At 30.1% G+C, this 22666-nt stretch overlaps 1 protein-coding gene and 1 long non-coding RNA gene across 2 annotated transcripts; both read right to left on the bottom strand.

The window, feature by feature from the left end:
- Window positions 1–5512: 5512 nt before the first annotated feature.
- Window positions 5513–15195, bottom strand: LOC657683 (uncharacterized). Its single transcript, XM_964130.5, has 3 exons — window positions 15056–15195; window positions 10205–10523; window positions 5513–6150 (listed from the first exon to the last, which is right to left on the bottom strand). The coding sequence occupies exons 2-3, from the start codon at window positions 10517–10519 to the stop codon at window positions 5653–5655; spliced, it is 813 nt and encodes a 270-aa protein (XP_969223.1). The 5' UTR covers window positions 10520–10523; window positions 15056–15195; the 3' UTR covers window positions 5513–5652.
- An 857-nt stretch (window positions 15196–16052) lies between these two features.
- LOC135266346 (uncharacterized) lies at window positions 16053–19712 on the bottom strand. Its single transcript, XR_010334330.1, has 4 exons — window positions 17964–19712; window positions 17268–17428; window positions 16875–17153; window positions 16053–16815 (listed from the first exon to the last, which is right to left on the bottom strand). It is a non-coding gene; the product is annotated as an uncharacterized LOC135266346 (long non-coding RNA).
- Window positions 19713–22666: the final 2954 nt, after the last annotated feature.

The following is a 22666-nucleotide window of genomic DNA, read 5'->3' as shown; positions in this document are numbered from 1 at the left end:
ATATTACGTTCAAATTTCATATTACCTTGGTTACTAGTCAACAAACGATTGCGTTCTTGCCTATTTACTACTATGGGAGTAGAAAAAAAATAGCAAAAAACAGTTATTTATTAACAACTTTTTGTTTCTAAACTGCTTTGCGAACAACGAAAAAAGTTGTACCTAATCAACTTGTGTGTTAATGGGCTACTAATAATTAAAATTGTTTAAATTACAAAAGCAATAACACGTGAGTTCTTTTATTAGTTATGAGTTGTTGAAACCATTTTTTCGCTAATCGCAAACTATTATTCTAGTGACAAAAATTAAAATTTAAACCAGATTACAGAGTGTCTCAAAAATAGCGCTTTCCGAGTTCAGAGCATTGTAATCACTTCTGTAGTCCAAATGTAAAAAAAAATTAGACTCGGGACTTCCTTACAAAGGTACACTATTCATTACTACTTACATTACCAAAGAGTTGACGAAACAAAAACTATTTAATTGTTAATTTCATAATTTGTAAAAGCTAGCAAAATTTTTTTATTATTACCTTAGTACACTGCCACGTTTTATCCTTACAAAAAATTTAGGTTAGTTACGCCTTTTATGAACACGCCTTATATTAAATAAATGGAATTAAGTTAAATTGGTTGATAACTTTATAATTACCTTTGGCAGGAAAGTTACATTACAATAATGGTGGAGGCGCCGGTTCTAAAAATTTATTTTACTCTCTTTTTTTGCACCTGTTTTATTGATTTTGATCTACATCATTTGTACCAACGCTTTAAGAAGTCTACATATTTTTTAAGCTTAACCATAATTTTTGTATAAAATTCTGCTTTAGAACTACAACAGACAGTCCATTACATGGTCATATTAATTTATTGTTATATGTTTTTGGAAAATTTTGCAGAATAGATTTTTGTTTTTATTTTTAATTTTTTACCTAACTTCCTGTAACAATAAATGTAAATGGAATAGTATTGTCTAATGAAATGTAGGGTCAGTTCCACGTTAAATTTTAATTTGTCTTCTATACATCACTGCTTAATGAACATGATCTTAAATTCTTTAGACGTTCTTTAATGACTTATCGATATTTACACAATTTCAGTGTAGTGAAGAATTTTCAGCCATAGCACGATGGGCAACTTTGATGGTAACAACTAGACCAAAGTTATAATTAAATTAAGAAATCATTAATTTTTAGACCCTTTTCTCGTGTTAAGAATGCTACTTTTTATTGACGTCATCAATTACAAAACAACAAAATTTTGTAGTGTTTTGCTTATTACATTTTACACAATTGAACATTGTTTGGAGATATACTACATAGCCAACAACTTCAACATCAACCTTTTAATTAGATATGGCCCTGTAACAACATTTTCTCTTCTAGTGACTAAAACAAAACTGTTATCTTCAGTGTAATAACTCTTTTTTTTAGTTGATTGTCGCCGCAGTTTTTTCTGGCGCTTTGGGAAACGAAATTTTTAAAATAGCAGCGTTTCATTGTAAAATTTCTTGGCCTCTTGATATGATAAGAAACGATGCTCAAACAAAACTCAAGAAAAAATGCCAGACTATAAATGGCTGTCTATTAGGCATTGTGTTGATTCTTGCGAGTGGGTTAAGTATCAACCTACCGTATTTTGGAAATCAGAGAGAGCTTCTTATTTGTGTTCAAGTTTTTGAGGAATATTTCGGCGAATGGTCGTTTATTCCTTACTATTTTTATTTCGTGGGATATCCATTTTTGTATTATTATTTCTTTAGAATGTGTTTCGGTTTTTTCTATATATTTCAAGAAGCGCAGTTACAATTCCTCCTCATTGAAGAATATTTGCTTAAAACGTATCAAACTGATGATTTGAAACATTGGCAATATTTGCAAGACACTCAGTACCAAGAAGAAATCGGAAAATCTTTACGGCTTTGTATCGCACATCACAGTAATTTAAAGAAGTATTGTTGCTTAAAATGATGTAATTAGTATTTTTAAGTAAATTATTTGTAGGTTGGTAAAAATGGGAGTGAATATTACAGTCACAGCCATGCCACTTTTTCTGCTACTTGGGATTTTGCTCCTTATTAGTAGTCTCGCGTTCATTATAAATGTAATTTTTTTGCAAAAACTTGAAAATTTGTTAAACAATTAGTTGTAGTTTGCGGGCACCATGACCAACATTTTAAAAATACGAGTGTTCTTGTTTTTCGCAAGTACTATCAGTATTACTATTTTGTTTTGTTGGACAGGTCAACAGCTAATAAATGTGGTCTGTAAACAAATTAATATTTTAACTATTTTTCTAGCTTTTTATTTTAGACGAGCAATATTTATTTTACTTTGGGCGGAGCTCCTTGGTACTATTGGAGTCTTGAAAACATTAAAATTCTTTTAATGTTTCTAATAAATTGTACAAAAAATGAGAGCATTGTTTTGGCTGGGATACGTTTAGACTACCAAATGTTTGTCACAGTGCGTAGATAAATCATATGTGAACTTTTAATTTAATTTTTATTTCAGATGTGTCGAATTTCCTTTTCGAATGCTCTGGTTTTGTTCAACCTTCGCAAACGTAGTCTCGTTTGAAACAACCAAAGTAATGCAAATTTCTTTAACTTGTGCTCTTTTATTTTGTTACAAATATCTATTATTCCAGAAAAATATAGAAAAAACTATTATTAACGACCGTCCACTCTTCGATTTCTGATTTAAATATAAATTATTATCAGAGAAATAATATAAGCAATGTATCACTATAATTTTTTTTCGTTATTCCTTCACACTTCCAAGTAGTTTAAAGGCTTTGAAAGAATTGATATTCACTTAAATTATTTGAATATGGTTCCTTTTTAGTTTGTTTTTCATATTTGTCTTTTGTAGAATAACAATTTCGTCTAAAATAAATGTTAAGATTAAGTGATTATATTGATCTCTAGCGATTTTAATTAAGACTGATAGAAAGTAATTTGAAATAAAATTCAAAGCTGTAGCTAAAGGTTTCTTTGCGTTATTAATAAAAGAAAAAAAAAATGGATTAAGCAAGTTTGTTTCGATCTTTCGTAAAAGTTTTCCACGGTGTTATTTTAAATAACGTACACTACATGTTATTGATCTATCAGTTAAAATACTTTAGGATTTTTTTTAAATGTAAAGTTATTTCTAACATTACATTTTGTCCTGTAATCTCACTTGCTTTATTTGTTTACGCTTGGTTTCCTAAATTGTCTCATTGAGCGAGAGAGTTAGAAGACAGTAATTATTTCTAATAAATTTCTAATCTTACATCTTACTATTTCTAATTTTACAGTAATTATTACTAATATTCAAAAGTATTTATCTTACACTAATAAATGTCATTTGGATCAACTGCGTTTCTAACTTCAAATCATTTTGAGAAAACATCGCCGATTAAAAATTACACTGCATGTTTTACGGTTATTGTACTCTACCATATCAAGTGCTACATTTAAAACTCTTTAAATTTAGGATTTTTTTACAGTTGTTTCTTAAAATTAACAAAAAAATTAAATAATGTCTCAAAGACATACTACAACGCATTTTTTAAAAATTTTTATAAAGTACTTTCTTCAGAAAAAAAAACAATAAGTGGTACATTATAGCCTACTTTCCCTAATTTTACTTCAGTATTTGTAGAATGAGGTGTCAGATATTATTAAATATTTCTTAATTATTTTGAAGGTTAGATAATGGCGGACTTGTTTTTTTATATAATAATGTTCCTACGTTATAATAAAATTGTTTCCAATTTTTTATTTTGTTATTGCATTTATTAGTATTAAAACTGAAATCAGTTTTTAAAGGGTTCATTAAAATTTAAATTTTTTTTCGAATAACGCGTTTTGTTTTGTAAGACTAGGGGTGTGTTTAGATTAAAGGATGGGTTTGTAAGAAAATCTGATTCAATAAAATGCAAAAAGTTTATTCGTATAATACATCTTGTGCGATAAAAAATTTTCAAAAATAATTTTTGAGACCAGGGTAGAGGCTACGTTCTTAGTTCTGCATAGTTTAAATTTAAAAAAAAAACAAGAAATTTATTTGTAGAACGCATTGTGTTTTCTCAGTTCAAAATTTTTCAAAAATAAATAATTTTGTCCAAGACCAGAGTTTAAGACTACGTTAAAGGGTGAAATTTCAAAGAAATCTGCTTAGTGCTTAGCCAGTTTTATTTAATAAGAAACAACAAGTAAATTAATGAATTAAAAAAAAAGTAGAATTTTTTTCGTAGATACATATAATGAGTTTTGTTTTGTCAGATTAGAGTTTTTCAAGAATAAATAATTTCTAAGACCAGGATTTAGGCTACGTTAAAGGATGAATTAAAAAAAATCTGCTTAGCAGGTTTAATTAGAAAAATAAGATTTTTTTCATAGGTATAACGAGTTATGTTTTGTCAGGTTAGAGTTTTTCAAGAACAAACAATTTCAAAAGCAGATACTTCAATTAAAAACACGAAATTTATTCGTATAACGCATTGAATTTTGTCAGATCAAAATTTTTTAAAAATAAATAATTTTGAAGACCAGGGTTAAGGCTATGTTAAAAAGTGAATTTTCAAAAAAGGTCTATTTAGCAGATTTAATTTAAAAAAAAATGAGAATTTTTTTGTAGATATAACGAGTTTTGTTTTGTCAGATTAGAATTTTTCAAGAATAAATAATTCAAAAGACAGTTACTTCAATTAAAAACAAGAAATTTATTCGTATAACGCGTTGTGTTTTGTCAGATCCAAATTTTTCAAAAATAATTTAAAGACCAGGGTTGAGTCTACGTTAAAAAATGAATCTTAAAAGAAATCTGCGTAGTTTAATTAAAAAAAAACAAAAAATTTATTCGTATAACGAATAACCTGTTTTGTGAGATCAAAATTTTTCATAAATAAATACGCAATTTCATCTAAGACCAGAGTTTAGACTACACTGAAGGGTGAATTTTAAAAAATCTGCTTAATCATTGTAATTAAAAAAAATAGAATTTTTTCCATAACTATGTTTTGTAAGATCAAAATTTTTCAAAAATAAATAATTTCTAAGACCAGGATTGAGGCTACATTTATAAAACATTTTTTTTGTAGTTATCAGGAGTTTTGTTTTGTCAGATTAGACTTTTATAAGAATAAATAATTTCCAAGACCAGGATTGTAGACAGGTTATTAAAGAATTAAAGAGAAGTTGCCAGAAAATCTGATTAGACAATTGAATTCAATAAAAAGTAAGATATTTTTTTCGTAGAACGCGTTTTGCTTTCTAAGACAAGAATTCTTAAAAAAATAATTTCTGAGATCTTTGAAAGGAACGTTGTTATAAAAGGGTGTTTATAAGTTCTCTCCTTTATAACCAAGTCATCAGTCGTCTTCACTTAAGAAACCTGTGGCTGATTTCACACGACTCTCTTTCCATATAACAACTAACGATGTAATAATGATTTATTAAATTCATGCACCAACAAAGGATAATAAAAATAATGTAACAAATGAAGGAACGGTTTGCCAAAAACACGTTTAGTTCGTAAATTACAGTTTATTTCTCATTATACATAAATTATATTTACCTGAAGCAGAACAATAAGAAAATGCTGATAACAAAAACGAACAATACACGATCGCAAATCAATTCTTTCTACAAGCCCTATCGGAGCCCTTACTCCTCCAAGGTCCTTTGTTCCCTCCTGGACTTAAAGCTAATCGCTTGAAGGGCCGATTGTGCCGCTTCAGTTTGTTCCGTGCTTTCAGCAACCAATGCCTTAAACCTAGCCGCTCTGCGCTCCCTTGCTGCTTGCTTTTCGGTCATTGCGGCCATTTCGTCCTCCAAATCAAGAATCCTGTCCCTTGATTTGCGTGCCCTTATGGCAGCAGCACTCTCCCTCTCATCGGAACGTTGCTGGAGAGGACTCCACTTCACCATGTCCCCGTTTTGGGTCTCGTTTTCGAACGAAACTTTGAGCGAACGTCGCTTGATGGAAACGTCTTCGTCCAAAGCCCGACGTGAGTTTTCGTTAAGACCGACGCTTCGGAGCGCCTTTTCGGACCGTTCCAACAGACGGTGTGAGTTAATGTTGTCGACGGTACTGTCAAAGTCGGAGTCATCGAGCATATGCACTTTCTTGTTGGCTCTGATGCGTTTCAAAGTCGAAGCAGTCTAGAAGATTAATTAGTTTTTACTACTAGGGGAAAAGTGGCCCCAGCACAGCCAAATCTGGAGTAACTGACAAAGAATCCACAAAGTCAATACAACAAAATATTAACACTAAAACAAGCAGCGAGTTATGACACGAACCATTCTTGTCTAAGAAAGAATGTAGGTATATGTACACTAAAAAGGATTAAACCATTTTGCACACAGTAACGGTCTGTTTCTCTTGTGAAGAAGGTTTGAGGCTCGCGTTTGTCTAAAATAGGGTTTCTGATCGAAACGAGAATTCTCGAGAAAAAAGTCAAGAAATTGAGCTAATAATCAATTCTATGGCATGATTTAACAGTTGTGAAAATATTTTATAACTAGATATAAGCTGTTTCAAAACTATAAAAACGCCAACGTCGCATTTTACTGATTTATTTTTTTTAATAAGATTGATAAAATTGCAAAATAGTTATTAATAGTACGAGTGCGAAAACACAAGCTTAAAGTCTGAAGGCTGTCGTTATGCAACGAGCGTATGCGAGTTACATACCTAGACACCCGAGAACTTTAAGTGTTTTTGCGTAAGTGTTTTTCAAATTTTTTTGTTGGAATATTTTAATTTAACACACGTTTTAAAATAGTGAAAACATTAATTTAAAACGCGTTGCTATGGGAAACGTGTTTTAAAAAAGTGTTTATAATCTAGAATTCAGATATTAAAAGAAGGCATAAAATGTTACCAACAAAAAATAGATATTAATGATTAGATCTCTCATTGAAAGTGTAATTTACATCATGCATGCTAATTTTGAGAGAAAATGCGACGTTGGCGTTTTTATAGTTTTGAAACAGTTAATAGCAAAGCTCAGAAAAAAACAACTTGATTTATCTGAATGTTAATAGTTTTTTATATATACAGGGTTTTGGCAAATAAATTTAATTTCAGAGCGCTAACTATCTCAAACTTCACCATTAAAAATTGTAAATAAATATAAAGTCTGACATTAGTTCGTCAAAACTTGTTAAGTTGCTAGATATGAGAAATTGAATTAAAAGCAAAAACAGTAACAGAAAAAAAAGTCTTCACATTGAGAAAATGATAAAACGTAAAGTCTGCATCATTTTTTTCTATAAACTTAAAAAGAAAAGACGCAAACATTGCTTGCATTGCAATTTTTTGACGATCTTTTCAAAAAGAAGGATGCATATTCTACAGGGTAGCTCAGAGAGTGGATAAAGTCCATTATTCACCTCTAAATGCTAGAAAATTAATAATTTTTTTGCCGTAAGTTGTATCTACCTACCTAAAACTATTTTCAAATATACAGGCTGTTTCGGAAATGAGCTACAAAATACAAAATGAAAATGTAAATGTAACACCTTAAATTTTGTTGCCCTTTTAAACGTAGGTTTTATTACTGACGATTTTGATCTAAACCTGTTTTGATCGATTCTGCTTAGTTTTTAAAATAATTTGATTTTTTTGACAAACACATGTTTACTTAAACAATTTATTACACAAAAACGAAGAATCTTAAAATGTAAGACTTTCACCCGTTTAAAGGGAAAAGTTCGAACTTAAATCTGTACCACATTGCCTTAAGGAATGTAGAAAAATTATGAAGTTTGTTGTTTAAGTTGCTTTGGAGAAACACAACTAAAAGCAAAACAGTCATAGAAAAAAATGATAAAAGGAAAAATTTTGCATCAATTTTTGTGGGATGTTACGGACTATTAATCAGCCCTGCATACTTAAAAAGAAAAGACGCAAACATTGTTTGTATTGCAATTTTTGGACGATTTTTTCGAAATAAATGTTACATATTCCACAGGGTATCTCAGCAAGTGGATAAGTCCATTATTCATCTTTAAATGTTAGAAAATTAATTAATTTTTTTGCCGTAAGTTGTAATTATCTACCTAAAATTATTTATACATATACGGGGTGTTTTGGAAATAAAGCTACAAAATACAAACTCATGCTTATTAAAAAATATTTTATAAAAACTAAAAAGCCTAAAAAAGTAACATTTTCACCACTTTAATGGGAAAAGTTCAAACTTAAACCTGTACCAATTGATTAGCAAATTGTTATTAGAAACGTAGAAAAATTATGAAGTTTGTTAAAAGTTGAGTAACTTAAAAATGTGTAATAGAACTTTCTATATTTTTGGTTTTTCTTCTCAAAGACTATTAAATTGAAACATAAGGTTTCAAATGCCTTAAGTTAATAATTAAAAGATATTTGACACTGAAACTTAATGACGAATAATGACCTAAGGGTAACATTAAAATTATTATTCTGAAAATTTCACATTACGATTACTGAAACATTATTTAAAAATTTTTAATAATTTCTTTTGAGTAATCAGCAAGAAACACTTAACTGTCAATATTTTTAGGTAGACAATTAAAGTTCTTTTAGATACAAAAATAAAAAATTGGAAGTCCCATTTAAAATTTTTAAGTTATTCAACTTTCAACAAACGTATCATTTTTTATTTCCTTTATTTATATTTATTGATATTTTTTTTATTTTCTTGATAGTCAGCTACAAAAAATATATTTTTAAAATTTGAACATTCTTGTTTAAAGTGGTGAAAGTCCCACTTTTCTAGGGATTTTTGTTTTTAAGCGATGCGTTTTTAAAAGTATTAAAATATTTAATAAAAAAACTACGCAAAATCAACAAAATCATTACTTTTAAAAGCTACATCTAGAAATGCAAAAAATATACACTCTGTATGGGTATTTTTTAAATAATTTTAGCTGAGGCAGGAGGTTAGTATCTACGGTTTATGGAAAAAATATTACATTTCTAACACTTGAAAGTGAATAATGGACTTTACCTACTCGCTGGAACGCCCTTTATAACTTCTTATAAAAGAAAAAAATGTTTTTTAATGCAGAAACAATATTTTTAATTTATTTAATTTATCAAAATAATGCTCGTAGCCAAACTGAATTATTTTACTACCAAAAAATAATTCTGTAAAATTTAGGTAAAAATTTTTCGTTTAGAACTTCTTTATTTCCGTTTTAACATTTCTATGTATGTAATAAGTGACATATTTAGCTTTGATTTGCAAAAATCGGATCTTTAGAGTCTTCACGATTTTCACTTACCTTCCGATTAGATAAGTGTTTTACAGTGAGGATACGTTAATCAATAATTACGTTAAAATAATAACTTAAGTGTTATTCTTATTACTTATTAGATAGAAGTTTAAAGATACTTTAGATGCAAAAATAAAAAATAGGGAGTTCCATTTAAAATTGTTTAGTTCTTGATTTTTAACAAACCTCTCATTTTTTTTATAGCCGCATGAGCTAAAAAAACTATATCCTAAAATACTGAAAATTTTTCTATAAAAATGGTAAAAGTCCCTCTTTTATAGAAATTTTAGTTTTTGAGAAAAAATTTTTAAAAAAGCCTGTTTTTGCTATTCGAAAAACTAGGCAAAATCGACCAATAAAAGTTTAAACAAAAATCATTAGTTTTAAAAGCTATAAATATAAAAACATAAGTTTGTATTGTAGCTTAGTTCAATTTTAGGTGAGGCAGGGGGTTCGTGTTTACGACTTATGTAAAAAAAATATTTTCTAACACCCTGTATATCTCAGAAATATACGAATAAGGCAAGTTGAATTGTTTTGTTTTCCCTTGATCTCTACTACATTCATATTTTTATTTATGTGCCGAACGATCAAGTAATTTTTAGTTTTGGTTTTGTTAAAAAATGTTTAAAGTAATTCAAATTTTAAATTAAACAAAATGTAATATATGTAATAGATAGCATACCCAATAAATGTTATTTTATTTTGTATTTGAGTAACAATTTATCTGAGTTTTAAAAATTTTGGAAATTTCTGCAAGATTCGAGAATTCTCGGGTTTCTGGAAAAAATGAGACGAGAAATCAGAAACCCTAGTCTAAAATAGGGCGCCAAAAGTCGGAAACCCTTCATAAGACAACCAGAAGATACAACAACACATAAAATGGCATAGAATTACATCATGCCTCGTAATGCGTTCAATGAATTAGTTGAGGGACACAGGATGGAAAGCGCACCTCTTCGTCTATGTCATTTTCAACTAAATCTAAAGCACGCTGAGCAATGCGTCCTCCACGGGAGTCGAAAAGGTGGTTTTGTCGGATTGTTTTTTCGGCTCGGAGACGAGAAGTTGCCAAGTCTTCGTCGGCGAAAGCTTCGTCATGACGATCGAGGATGTCACGAGCGATTGAGGGCCGCAGAGGAGAGGGAGCTCGAGGTGAGTATTTGCGGTCTATGCTGTCCAAAGCCGATCTGTAATAGTTTTGGCCAATGTTGTAATTGGCGTCGTAGATGCGGGTTCGGGGTCTGCTGAGGATCGGTCTGTTCGACATTTTTCTAAAACAAGGACGTTGTAAACAACAAAGTATTAAGGCAATACTTAATTTGAAATTTTCTCCAAAAAAAAAATTGTTATTTGTTGTGAAAAACCCTGCAATTTATTTTTTAAAACTGTCGTCGAGGTCCTATACTTATTTTGTCAAGAAATGGTTTGTACTAAGCCATTTTATTTCGTGTTAGAAATAATCAATAACAAAGAGGCGAAGAGCGTTTTAACTTATAATTTGTTGGTTTCATATTTTATTAAATATAAATACAGATACTTGGTGTTCTTTTTTCACTACGAGTAGATTTTTTACTTTAGCATCGTTTTTTCCAGACAATTAAAACTTTCACACTTATCAGCTTATCACATCATTAAAGACGCTGGAATTTTACCAAAGATAGTCAAACTTAACACTATACGTAAACTTCTGTAGCGATTTTGTTGGTAAAAATATAAGAAAGAAACAATCTAGTTATTTGAGCTTTCAACAATGTTTTTGTCTTTATCAGGGCCCGTTAGTTTCTAATATTTTTTTAAGTACGAATATTTAGTTTAAACTTCAAATCGCTCAAAAACTCACATTTTGCAAGATTATTATTAACTACTTATTCAGGAGGGGTCAACAATTTTTAGAATTGATATTTAGTTTTCTCCTTTTCTTCCTAATTTTGTATAATATCCAATTTGGACATTATACAGGGTACTCAAAAACTGGCGCACCAACTCAGTGGTACGTTGTTGAGAAGCATGTGTGGATCACGGGAAAAATCTTGAAAAAATTCCTAAAGTCATATTTTAAAAAATCTGGAACTTCAAACTTATTTTGTTAACTTCTTCAGTTTTCATTATTTTTAATGTTTTTATGTTTCACACTAAGTAATCATTTCCTAACACAATGATGAACAATTATTTTTAAATTTTCCATCAGACTTTAGCAGTTTTTTTAATTTAAAAAAATTAAAATTCATCAAAAAAATCACAGTTTGTAGATGTGCCAACGCTGGGAATTATTTCCTAGGAAACCGTTTCAAAAATAATTTATTTTTATTGTTGATCAAATTCTATTGCGATTATGACTGTTAGACAACGTTGCCACATATCATTTATTTAAAATTAGTTATTTATCAATAACTTTAATGCAAAGAATTTTTTTACTATTTTTACCTTTATATGTAACCAGTTCTCTATCACACACCATTGAGTTGGTGCGCCAATTTTTGAGCACGCTGTATATTAATTTTTCTCATAGGCACATCTTATTTATTAATATATTAATTAAGTATTTATTACTAATTTTAACAAAAAATTGTTTTTTTGAACAAGTACATAAAGGGTAATTCACGAGAAATAATGCAACAGTAATTGTACATTTTGTACAGTTTATAGTAAATTTGTAGCATTTATCAGAAAATGAGAATAAAATGATAGACGTCGAGTTCCAAAATTGTATTGTTATTTGATTTGTGTGTAAAAAGAGAGTCTGAGTCTAAACTTTAGACAAAAATTTCACTATTTCAAACAAAAAATACATTAACAAAGTAACAAAAATGGAAATAAAAATGTATATCTTCATCACTTTGTTCTTGAAATGTTCGAATAAACTTCAACATTTCTCTCATCTTGACCCAAGTGACAGATTCAAGTTGGGCAAAAAAAATTTTGAATAACATTTTTCAAATAAAACAGTATATGGCAGGTCAGCAGCTAAATAAAACTTTCTGTGTGATTGTATAATGTGTTCAAAAATGGTTGTTCATACTATTGTAGTTTCTGAGTACTGTCATCTCTGCCAAATCTTTGAAGAAGCTTTTTACTTACTTTTTAGCATTTTTCGGCAAAATTGTTTTAAATGTAGGGTTTGTCTTGATTTGTTTTTTATATTCCTATGATTTTTGTTGTTATGCATGCTTTTATTTTTAGATTAAAAAACCATTTTTGCCTTATTTTGATGGATCCGTCACTCTGATGACGTTCACAATTTAAATTAAGCGGCACATTACGTTCAAATTTCATAGGTAATTTGATGAACTGACATTTTTGAACAGTGTGTATTTTGATGCACAAACTTTTGTATAAGAAAAAGATTACACGATAATTAAAAATTAAAGATATTATACAAAAAGTACCCACTCGTAATTTAAATTTAATAGTATAATGAACTTAGTCATGAAAACAAAACCGTTATTTTCTTACACTTTTTATTTTTTTTATGTTTTCCTTAGATTCTAAAGTGAATAATTTTAAGAAGCTTCGTGTTTTGCTGTTTAAGTTTTATCTTTGATTTTTATCTAAATCTAAATTAAAAAGGTACAATCTCTGTTTTTCAATACACCTAAAGCCCTTTGTACCTCAGCATCACAATTATAATTATTATATTAATAATAATAGATATACTCGGATTATTTTGACCAAGTGACAATACAACAATTAATTTTTATGGATTTTGGAAAAACAAGTGAATTATTGAATAAGCTGAATCTTTATAAATAAAAAAAAAATAAAAAATCCTCAAGTTATCATAATTCTGCAAGTGTACAAATTGTCTTATCAAAATGTCCTGCAAATTGCAGGTCTTACGGATTATTTTGCAGAAATATTGAAATAATTAATGCTACAAATGTGAAAAGATTTAACCAAATTACGTAAAAATTTCGTTCGCAGTAATTAAAAGAATGCGGTGACTTGCGTAATCATTTACAAAATGGTAAATGGGGTAGCTAATCAGTCCAGATAATAATAACACTGTCAGTTACTCTGCTTTTAAAAAACATTTGGGTATTGTAAAGTAACATTTATTTTTGGATAACTATTCTTGTGTAGATAAATGATTGTGAAAACGTATTTTTAACAAATCTTTTAATAAATTTTCTAGTAAATTTAATGCCTCTGTCTTTACAGTTAAATATAAAATGATGGCATTTGATCAAAATCAACAACTTTTGACCATTAATGCTTTTACACAAACAGTCGATTTACAACAGGTGACAATAAAACCGGGCCAATGTATATTTTCTTAGTACTTTGACCATCAACGAAAATAATATTTATTTTATTCTGAAGTAAGTACCTTTAATTTTAAAACTGTAAAAATATGTTTATCGTAAAAAAGCAAAACTATAAGATATAATTAATTCATAAATCATTTTTAACAAAAGGAAGTTTACATTTTATCTATTTTTTTTCTATTAAATAAATTATTTATTTGAAGAAATATATTTTGCTTGCTTTGTGGTGAGTTTTCAAAGAAAGAACTTTTGGAAATATTTTTTCATTACATTTTCCTAAGCGTTTTATTCACTTCAAAATAAAAAAAACACTTGCTACTTGTTACAGTTATTAGGCTCATGTTAAATAAGAAATATTAATTACAATATTTGCTTGAAAGCAAAGATGTGGTTGTAGTTTTTCGTTAGACAAGAATACTTTATTACGTCATCCCATTAGATAAACAAAGAAAAAAATAACAGACAATTTTGATTGTAGTATAGAAATTTATGGAAATAAAAATTTGACAAGATCATAAATTACATGAAAAAATCATTCCCACTTTATTTTATCGATTTTTCAATTTCCAAACCTAAAAGAGACCATTACGTGATTTACGTTTTGGGTTCAAGTAACTAAAATAAGCCAGTAAAGAAAAACCATTGAAAACATTTCAAATTTATGGTCGAAAATCTGTGCCAAGTTCCACTGACAACGGCTAATAAATAAAAATTTAAATCTGTAGCAATACGCTCTGTTAACACCCACTGATAACCGTAAATTTGGTAAGTCTCAAAAATAACACATATTTCCCTTTCTACGGCAATGTGAAACTAAATTTTGACTTAAAACACAAACTAAGTTCATAAAATTTAAGATACATATGCTCAACACCACCAACATAATGTTTGTTTCAATTTTTTATGATTTATGCCTAATGGCTGGCTGCGAACACACAAATTGCCCCAAAACTCACAATCTGGTACAAGTATGTTGGCGAATTTCTATTTCTGGCCAATACGCAGTGTGCCAAACCATAACAAAATATTATTTTTTCGTGATGAATGAACATTTCAGATTTCAGTAACCAAATATTAATCGTGCAATTTTTTACTTGACCACAGAATTTTCAAAAATCAGGAACGGGGAATTTAACCTTGGCTTCCACATATTCAGTACATCGGAGAAAATAACATAACTGGATTGAGCGAAAACCTAAATCTTGGTTTAAAGATAGAAGAGAAGGTAGCGGCTTGTTCTATTAACTATTATTAGCAAAACGGCATGGCCTGGGTTATTTGTATAGGTTACATGTTATTGCGGCCTCTAGGCGAAATGCAAAATTTTAGTACTTGCTTACATAAGGTGGATTAGAACAAAAACCTGGAATAAAAAAATTAGATAATGTGCCTAGGAGATGGATATTAATTAATAATCCATTTTATTGTTAACAGAATGTTTGTCAAAAGCGTTACAACGTTAAAGACAATTTTTTTATTAAATGAATGTTTAAAACAGGAAGAAAGACAATAAAGACACACAAATCACAACACCTCACCTGTGTGAATTAATTATTTGTTACAATTAGTGATTAAAAACCTCACACACAACCGGCATAAGCCTCAGAATTGAAATAAAGTATCTGCAGGATGAGGAGGATGCTGATTCTCCCACCAACTGCAGCACTCCTACTCATTGACTCATTTTATATTTATGTTTTAATGCCTATTTTCGCTTTTGCCTTAATTAGAATTTGCTTACTAAAACTTCGGATTCATAATAACATTCTTTCAGTGCCAAATCATTTGCATTAAAATAAGTACTTGTAAGATGCCATCGGTAAAAAAATGCAAAACGCTTCTCAGTCCAGCTTTATTTTTAGAGTATAATTTTAAATTGATTCCGGGTAAAAAAAGAAGTCTTCGTGTTGTTGTCAGGAGATGGCGCCAACAGGGACGCGAAGCAAAGCCATCTACATAATTATGTAATAGTGCACATTGTAGCTAACCAGGAAATTCACATTTTGCATTAAATCCTGAATATTTATTTTAACTTAACTTTGTTACTAAAGTTTACTGCTTTGTTTTGGCTTAAAGCCTATACATTTCTACACCTGATAATGGACTCACCTTGTATAGGAGCAATTCAAATTCAAATTCGTACAATACACTTTTCTTCACTATTTTCTTCATTATTTAAATGATCCTTCGCCAAAAGTCCCGAAGTTTTCTTCAAAAGTTTAATAGAATTACGTTCCATCTACAACACAATTAATTTTTATTCATATTTTGATAAATATATACTTACTGTGTTCTAAAATGTTGCACTCACATTAAAAATCACATATTCACACACCACACCTCACCTCACCTCACCACACTTAAAAAAAATTAAAATTCACTCACCCTGGGCGTCCTCTTCGTTCCCTCTTCTTCTTAGAATAGACCTACTGAAAATAAAAAACCACAAGATCAGTATACAAATTTTCGATAAATTACTTTATGTATAAGTATATATAATTTTTTTAGAAAAGAAAAATTGACACTAACCCTCTAATCCTGATCCTTGTAGCACGATTATAGCGTCCAAGTTCCCTGAAGATCCCTTCCATTGGCACTTTAATCACTCGAAATTTAAAAAATCGCGCACTACTAAATGTCTGTTAAACACTTGAAAGTCCACATCACGCACTTACGATCACTAGAATTATCTGAAACAAAAAATAACAGAAATTAATAATGAATGAAGAAACAAAATCAAACTCGTACAATATACTTAGTCTTGAGCTTGCTGTGAACGTTTTTCTTCATTGTTTAAGAGATGCTTCGTCAAATGTCTGGAAATTTTTCTTCAAAAGCTTTGAGAGAATTACGTTTCATCTACAATTAACTAATTAATTTTCACTCATATTTGGATACTTATAAATACTTACTGTGTTCTAAAATGTTGCACTCACATATTCACACACTTCACCGCACTTAGAAAAAATTAAAATTCACTCACCATGGGCGTCCTCTTCGTTCCCTCTTCTTCTTAGAATAGACCTACTGGAAATAAAAAAACACAAGATCAGTATACAAATTTTCGATAAATTAGTTTAAGTGTAACATTACGGATTTGAACTTAATTTTTTTAGAAAAAAAAAATAGCAACTAATCCTTTAATCCTGATCCTTGTAGCACGATTATAGCGTCCAAATTCCCTGAAGATTCCTTCCATGGGCACTTTAATCACTCGAAATTTAAAAAATCGCGCACTACTAAATGTCTGTTAAACACTCGAAAATCCACAACACGCACTTTAAGTCACTCGAGTCATCTGAAACATAAAATTGAAAAAATTAGTTATGAAAAAAAAAAACAAAATCAAATTCGTACAATATACTTAGTCTCGAGCTTGCTGTGAATGTTTTTCTTCACTATTTAAGAGATGCTTCGTCAATTATGTGCAAATTTTTCTTTAAAAGCTTTGAAAGAATTACGTTTCATCTACAATTAATTTATTAATTTTCACTCATATTTGGATACTTATAAATACTTACTGAGTTCTAAAATGTTGCACTCACATTTTCACACACTTCACCTCACTTAGAAAAAAATAAAATTCACTCACCCTGGGCATCTTCTTCATTCCCTCTTGTCCTTAGAACAGACCTACTGGAATTTAAAAAAAAACAAAATCAATATACAAATTTTCGATTAATTACTTTATGTATAACATTACGGATTTATATTTAATTTTCTTAAAACAGAAAAATATAGACAACTCACCCTTTAATCCTGATCCTTGTAGCATGATTATAGCGTCCAGATTCCCTGAAGATCCCTTCCATTGGCACTTTAATCACACGAAATTTAAAAAATCGCGCACTACTAAATGTCTGTTAAGCACTTGAAAGTCCACAACAGGCACTTACGATCACTTGAGTTATCTGAAACAAAAAATAGGAAAAATTAATAATGTTTAGGAATGAAAGTGCGTAAAACATCTTTAGATTCGACACCGTGAACGCAGCTAAAGACTGAACCCTGCCCCTGCTCAGGGTAGGTGTATTACTGGTCGCTTTTGGAAAAGGATAATAAGTTCGAAAACTGCTGGAGTATAGATTTCGGCTAATAATTTCATAACTAAAGCTACTCATGAGTCATCACATCACCTCTAAATCTGTCACTACTGGATGCAAAACATTCATGTTTTTTTATTAAAGCCAGGTTAAGGTTATGTTAATGTATCGACTCTTCCTTTTACGTAAGTATTTAAAAAACTTATCGATTCTTTTCGTGTACTCAGCAAAATAGGAACAATTCTTTAATACCGAAACAAACCTAACAGATAAGTCAGACAACTCATTTGAAAGCATGACTGATTTTTTAAATAAGGATATTTTTCAGGAAAATAAATAAGTTTAGTCAAATGAAATTTGCTACAAATTTTAGGATTAAAACATACTACTAAGCAAAACTTACTTGAATTCTTCACTCTTTTTGGCGCCAATTGAGTCCTCAGAACGTTTTACATGGGTTCCTGTAGTGACCTGGCATTGAATACCTAAATAAGAGTAAGTAATAATTATTATTTATTGCACACATTTGCACACAGCGATAATATATTTTGTTCTTATTTCACGAATTTTCAGATTTCTTCAAGGCGTCATCATTGCGAACACCAACTATCAACTACACCAACTACACTAATTACAAAGAATTTTTAATCACTGCTAACTACACCGAACATTTCTTAAAATTTTTGCACAATATGGTAGATAAAAACAGTTCTAACACACTTTTTCACGTCATAAAACCATTGGAAAATCCACCACAATCACATTTCCGCCTAATCAAGACACAATTAAAAATCACTAAAAAATCTTCAGGGAAGGGGGGTGTTGTTTTTCTTGTCGTCGATTAACCAAATCTTATCGATTAATTGATGCAAATCATTGAAACATCGGAAACACGAAACGTTTTTTTGAAACTTTTGCACAATATTTGATAAGAAAACAATTTTTTTAACACACTTTTTCACGTTATAAAACCACTAGATAATCCACCACCATCACATTGCCGCCAAATCAAGACACCGATTGTTTATTGTCACCAGTACGTCACAATTAAAGATCACAAAAAAACCACTGGGGGGGACGTTAATTTTCCTGTCGTCGATTAAACAAATCTTATCGATTGATTAATTAATGCAAATCGTCGAAAAACCGGATACACGGAACAGTTTTTCAAACTATCGCGCAATATTTTATAAGAAAACAATAGTTTTAACACAATTTTTCACTTTATAAAACCACTAGATAATCCACCACCATCACATTGCCGCCAAATCAAGACACCGATTGTTTATTGTTAATAATACATGACAATTAAAAATCACTAAGACTTCAGTCCGGAAAATTTCTTTAAAATCTTTGAGAGAATTACGTTTCATCTAAAACACAATTAATTTTCACTCATATTTTGATATAAAAACTTACTGTGTTCTAAAATGTCGCACTCACATTAAAAATCACGTATTCACACACCTCACCTCACCTCACTTAAAAAAAATTAAAATTCACTCACCCCTGGCATCCTCTTCGTTCCCTCTTCTTCTTAGAATAGACCAACTGAAAATAAAAAAACACAAGATCAGTATACAAATTTTCGATAAATTCGTTTAAGTGTAACATTACGGATTTATACTTAATTCTTTTAGAGAAAAAAAATGACAACTAACCCTTTAATCCCGATCCTTGTAGCACGATTACAGCGTCCAGATTCCCTGAAGATCCATTCCATTGGCACTTTAATCACTCGAAGTTTAAAAAATCGCGCACTACTAAATGTCCGTTAAACACTTGTAAGTTCACAACACGCACTTTAAGTCACTCGAGTCATCTGAAACAAAAAATTGAAAACATTAGTTATGAAAAAAAAACAAAATAAAATTCGTAAAATATACTTAGTTTAGAGCTTGCTTGAATGTTTTTCTTCATTATTTAAGAGATGCTTTGTCAAATGTCTGGAAATTTTTCTTCAAAAGCTTTGAGAGAATTACGTCTTATCTACAATTAATTAATTATTTTTCACTCATATTTGGATACTGATAAATACTTACTGTGTTCTAAAATGTTGCACTCACATTTTCACACACTTCACCTCACTTAGAAGAAATTAAAATTCACTCACCCTGGGCGTCCTCTTCGTTCCCTCTTCTTCTTAGAATAGACCTACTGAAAATAGAAAACCACAAGATTAGTGTACAAATTTTCAATAAATAACTTTATGTATAACGTTACGGATTTATACTTAATTTAAAAAAAATATTAGAACTAACCCTTTAATCCTGATCCTTGTAGCACGATTACAGCGTCCAGGTTCCAAGAAGATCCCCTCCATTGGTAATTTAATCACTCGAAATTTAAAAAATCGCGCACTACTAAATGTCTGTTAAACACTCGAAAATCCACAACACGCACTTTAAGTCAATCGAGTCATCTGAAACATAAAATTGAAAAAATTAGTTATGAAAAAAAAAAAACAAAATCAAATTCGTACAATATACTTAGTCTCGAGCTTGCTGTGAATGTTTTTCTTCATTATTTAAGCGATGCTTCGTCAATTATCTGGAAATTTTTCTTCAAAAGCTTTGAGAGAATTACGTTTCATCTGCAATTAATTAATTAATTTTCACTCATATTTGGATACTTATAATTACTTACTGTGTTCTAAAATGTTGCACTCACATTTTCACTTCACACATTTCACCGCAATTAGAAAAAATTAAAATTTACTCACCCTGAGCGTCCTCTTCGTTCCCTCTTCTTCTTAGTATAGACCTACTGAAAATAAAAAAACACAAGATCAGTATACAAATTGTCGATAAATTCGTTAAAGTGTAACATTACGGATTTAAGCTTAATTTTTTTAGAGAAAAACAATTACAACTAACCCTTTAATCCCGATCCTTGTAGCACGATTATAGAGTCCAGATTCCCTGAAGATGCCTTCCATTGGCACTTTAATCACTCGAAATTTAAAAAATCGCGCACTACTAAATGTCTGTTAAACACTTGAAAGTCCACAACACGCACTTTAAGTCACTCGAGTCATCTGAAACAAAAAATTGAAAACATTAGTTATGAAAAAAAAAACAAAATAAAATTCGTACAATATACTTAGTCTAGAGCTTGCTGTGAATGTTTTTCTTCATTATTTAAGAGATGCTTCGTCAATTATCTGGAAATTTTTCTTCAAAAGGTTTAAGAGAATTACGTTTCATCTACAATTAATTAATTAATTTTCACTCATATTTGGATACTTATAATTACTTACTGTGTTCTAAAATGTTGCACTCACATTTTCACACACTTCACCTCACTTAGAAAAAATTAAAATTTACTCACCATGGGCGTCCTCTTCGTTCCCTCTTCTTCTTAGAATAGACCTACTGGAATTTAAAAAAAAACAAATCAGTATACAAATTTTCGATCAATTACTTCATGTATAACATTACGGATTTAAACATAATTTTTGTAGAAAAAAAAAATTACAACTAACCCTTTAATCCCGATCCTTGTAGCACTATTATAGAGTCCAGGTTCCCTGAAGATCCCTTCCATTGGACCTTTAATCACACGAAATTTAAAAAATCGCGCACTACTAAATGTCTGTTAAGCACTTGAAAGTCCACAACAGGCACTTACGATCACTTGAGTTATCTGAAACAAAAAATAGGAAAAATTAATAATGTTTAGGAATGAAAGTGCGTAAAACATCTTTAGATTCAACACCGTGAACGCAGGTAAAGACTGAACCCTGCCCCTGCTCAGGGTAGGTGTATTACTGGTCGCTTTTGGAATAGGATAATAAGTTCGAAAACTGCTGGAGTATAGATTTCGGCTAATAATTTCATAACTAAAGCTACTTATAACTCATCACATCACCTCTAAATCTGTCACTACTGGATGCAAAACATACATGTTTTTTTATTAAAGCCAGGTTAAGGTTATGTTAATGTATCGACTCTTCCTTTTACGTAAGTATTTAAAAAACTTATCGATTCTTTTCGTGTACTCAGGAAAATAGGAACAATTCTTTAATACCGAAACAAACCTAACAGATAAGTCAGACAACTCATTTGAAAGCATGACTGATTTTTTAAATAAGGATATTTTTCAGGAAAATAAATAAGTTTAGTCAAATGAAATTTGCTACATATTTTAGGATTAAAACATACTACTAAGCAAAACTTACTTGAATTCTTCACTCTTTTTGGCGCCAACTGACTCCCCAGAACGGTTTACGTGGGTTCCTGTAGTGACCTGGCATTGAATACCTAAATAAGAGTAAGTAATAATTATTATTTATGGCACACATTCGCACTCAACGATAATATATTTTGTTCTTATTTCACGAATTTTCAGATTTCTTCAAGGCGTCATCATTGCGAACACCAACTATCAACTACACCAACTACACTAATTACAAAGAATTTCTAATCACTGCTAACTACACCGAACATTTCTTAAAATTTTTGCACAATATTGTAGATAATAACAGTTTTAACACACTTTTTCACGTCATGAAGCCAATGGAAAATCCACCACTATCACATTGCCGCCTAATCAAGACACAATTAAAAATCACTAAAAAAACTTCAGGGAAGGGGGGTGTTGTTTTTCTTGTCGTCGATTAACCAAATCTTATCGATTAATTGATGCAAATCATTGAAACATCGGGAACACGAAACGTTTTTTTGAAACTTTTGCACAATATTTGATAAGAAAACAATTTTTTTAACACACTTTTTCACGTTATAAAACCACTAGATAATCCACCACCATCACATTGCCGCCAAATCAAGACACCGATTGTTTATTGTCACCAATACGTCACAATTAAAAATCACTAAAAAGCTTCAAGGGAGGAGGGCGTTGATTTTCCTGTTGTCCTGTTGTCGCTTTTAACCAAATTTTACCGATTAATTGATGCAAATGATCGAAACACCGGAAAAACGGATTTTTTTTTGAAACTTTTGCACAATAATTGATAACAAAACCATAGTTTTAACACACTTTTTCACGTTATAAAACCATTAGATAATCCACCACCATCACATTGCCGCCTAATCAAGACACCGATTGTTTATTGTCACCAATATTTCACAATTAAAAATCACT

This window comes from Tribolium castaneum, chromosome 1, assembly GCF_031307605.1.
Source record: "Tribolium castaneum strain GA2 chromosome 1, icTriCast1.1, whole genome shotgun sequence".
Classification (NCBI taxonomy): Eukaryota; Metazoa; Arthropoda; class Insecta; order Coleoptera; family Tenebrionidae; genus Tribolium; species Tribolium castaneum.
The sequence above is the reverse complement of the archived record's forward strand: the minus strand, read 5'-3'. Positions and strand labels throughout refer to the sequence as shown.

What these genes read in the sequence shown, in the direction of transcription:
- LOC657683 (XM_964130.5), bottom strand. Translation starts at nt 10,519, where the DNA reads ATGTCGAACAGACCGATCCTCAGCAGACCCCGAACCCGCATCTACGAC. An exon ending in AAAATGACATAGACGAAGAG is followed by an intron (nt 6,151 to 10,204) that starts GTGCGCTTTCCA and finishes TTAATCTTCTAG; the next exon opens with ACTGCTTCGACTTTGAAACG.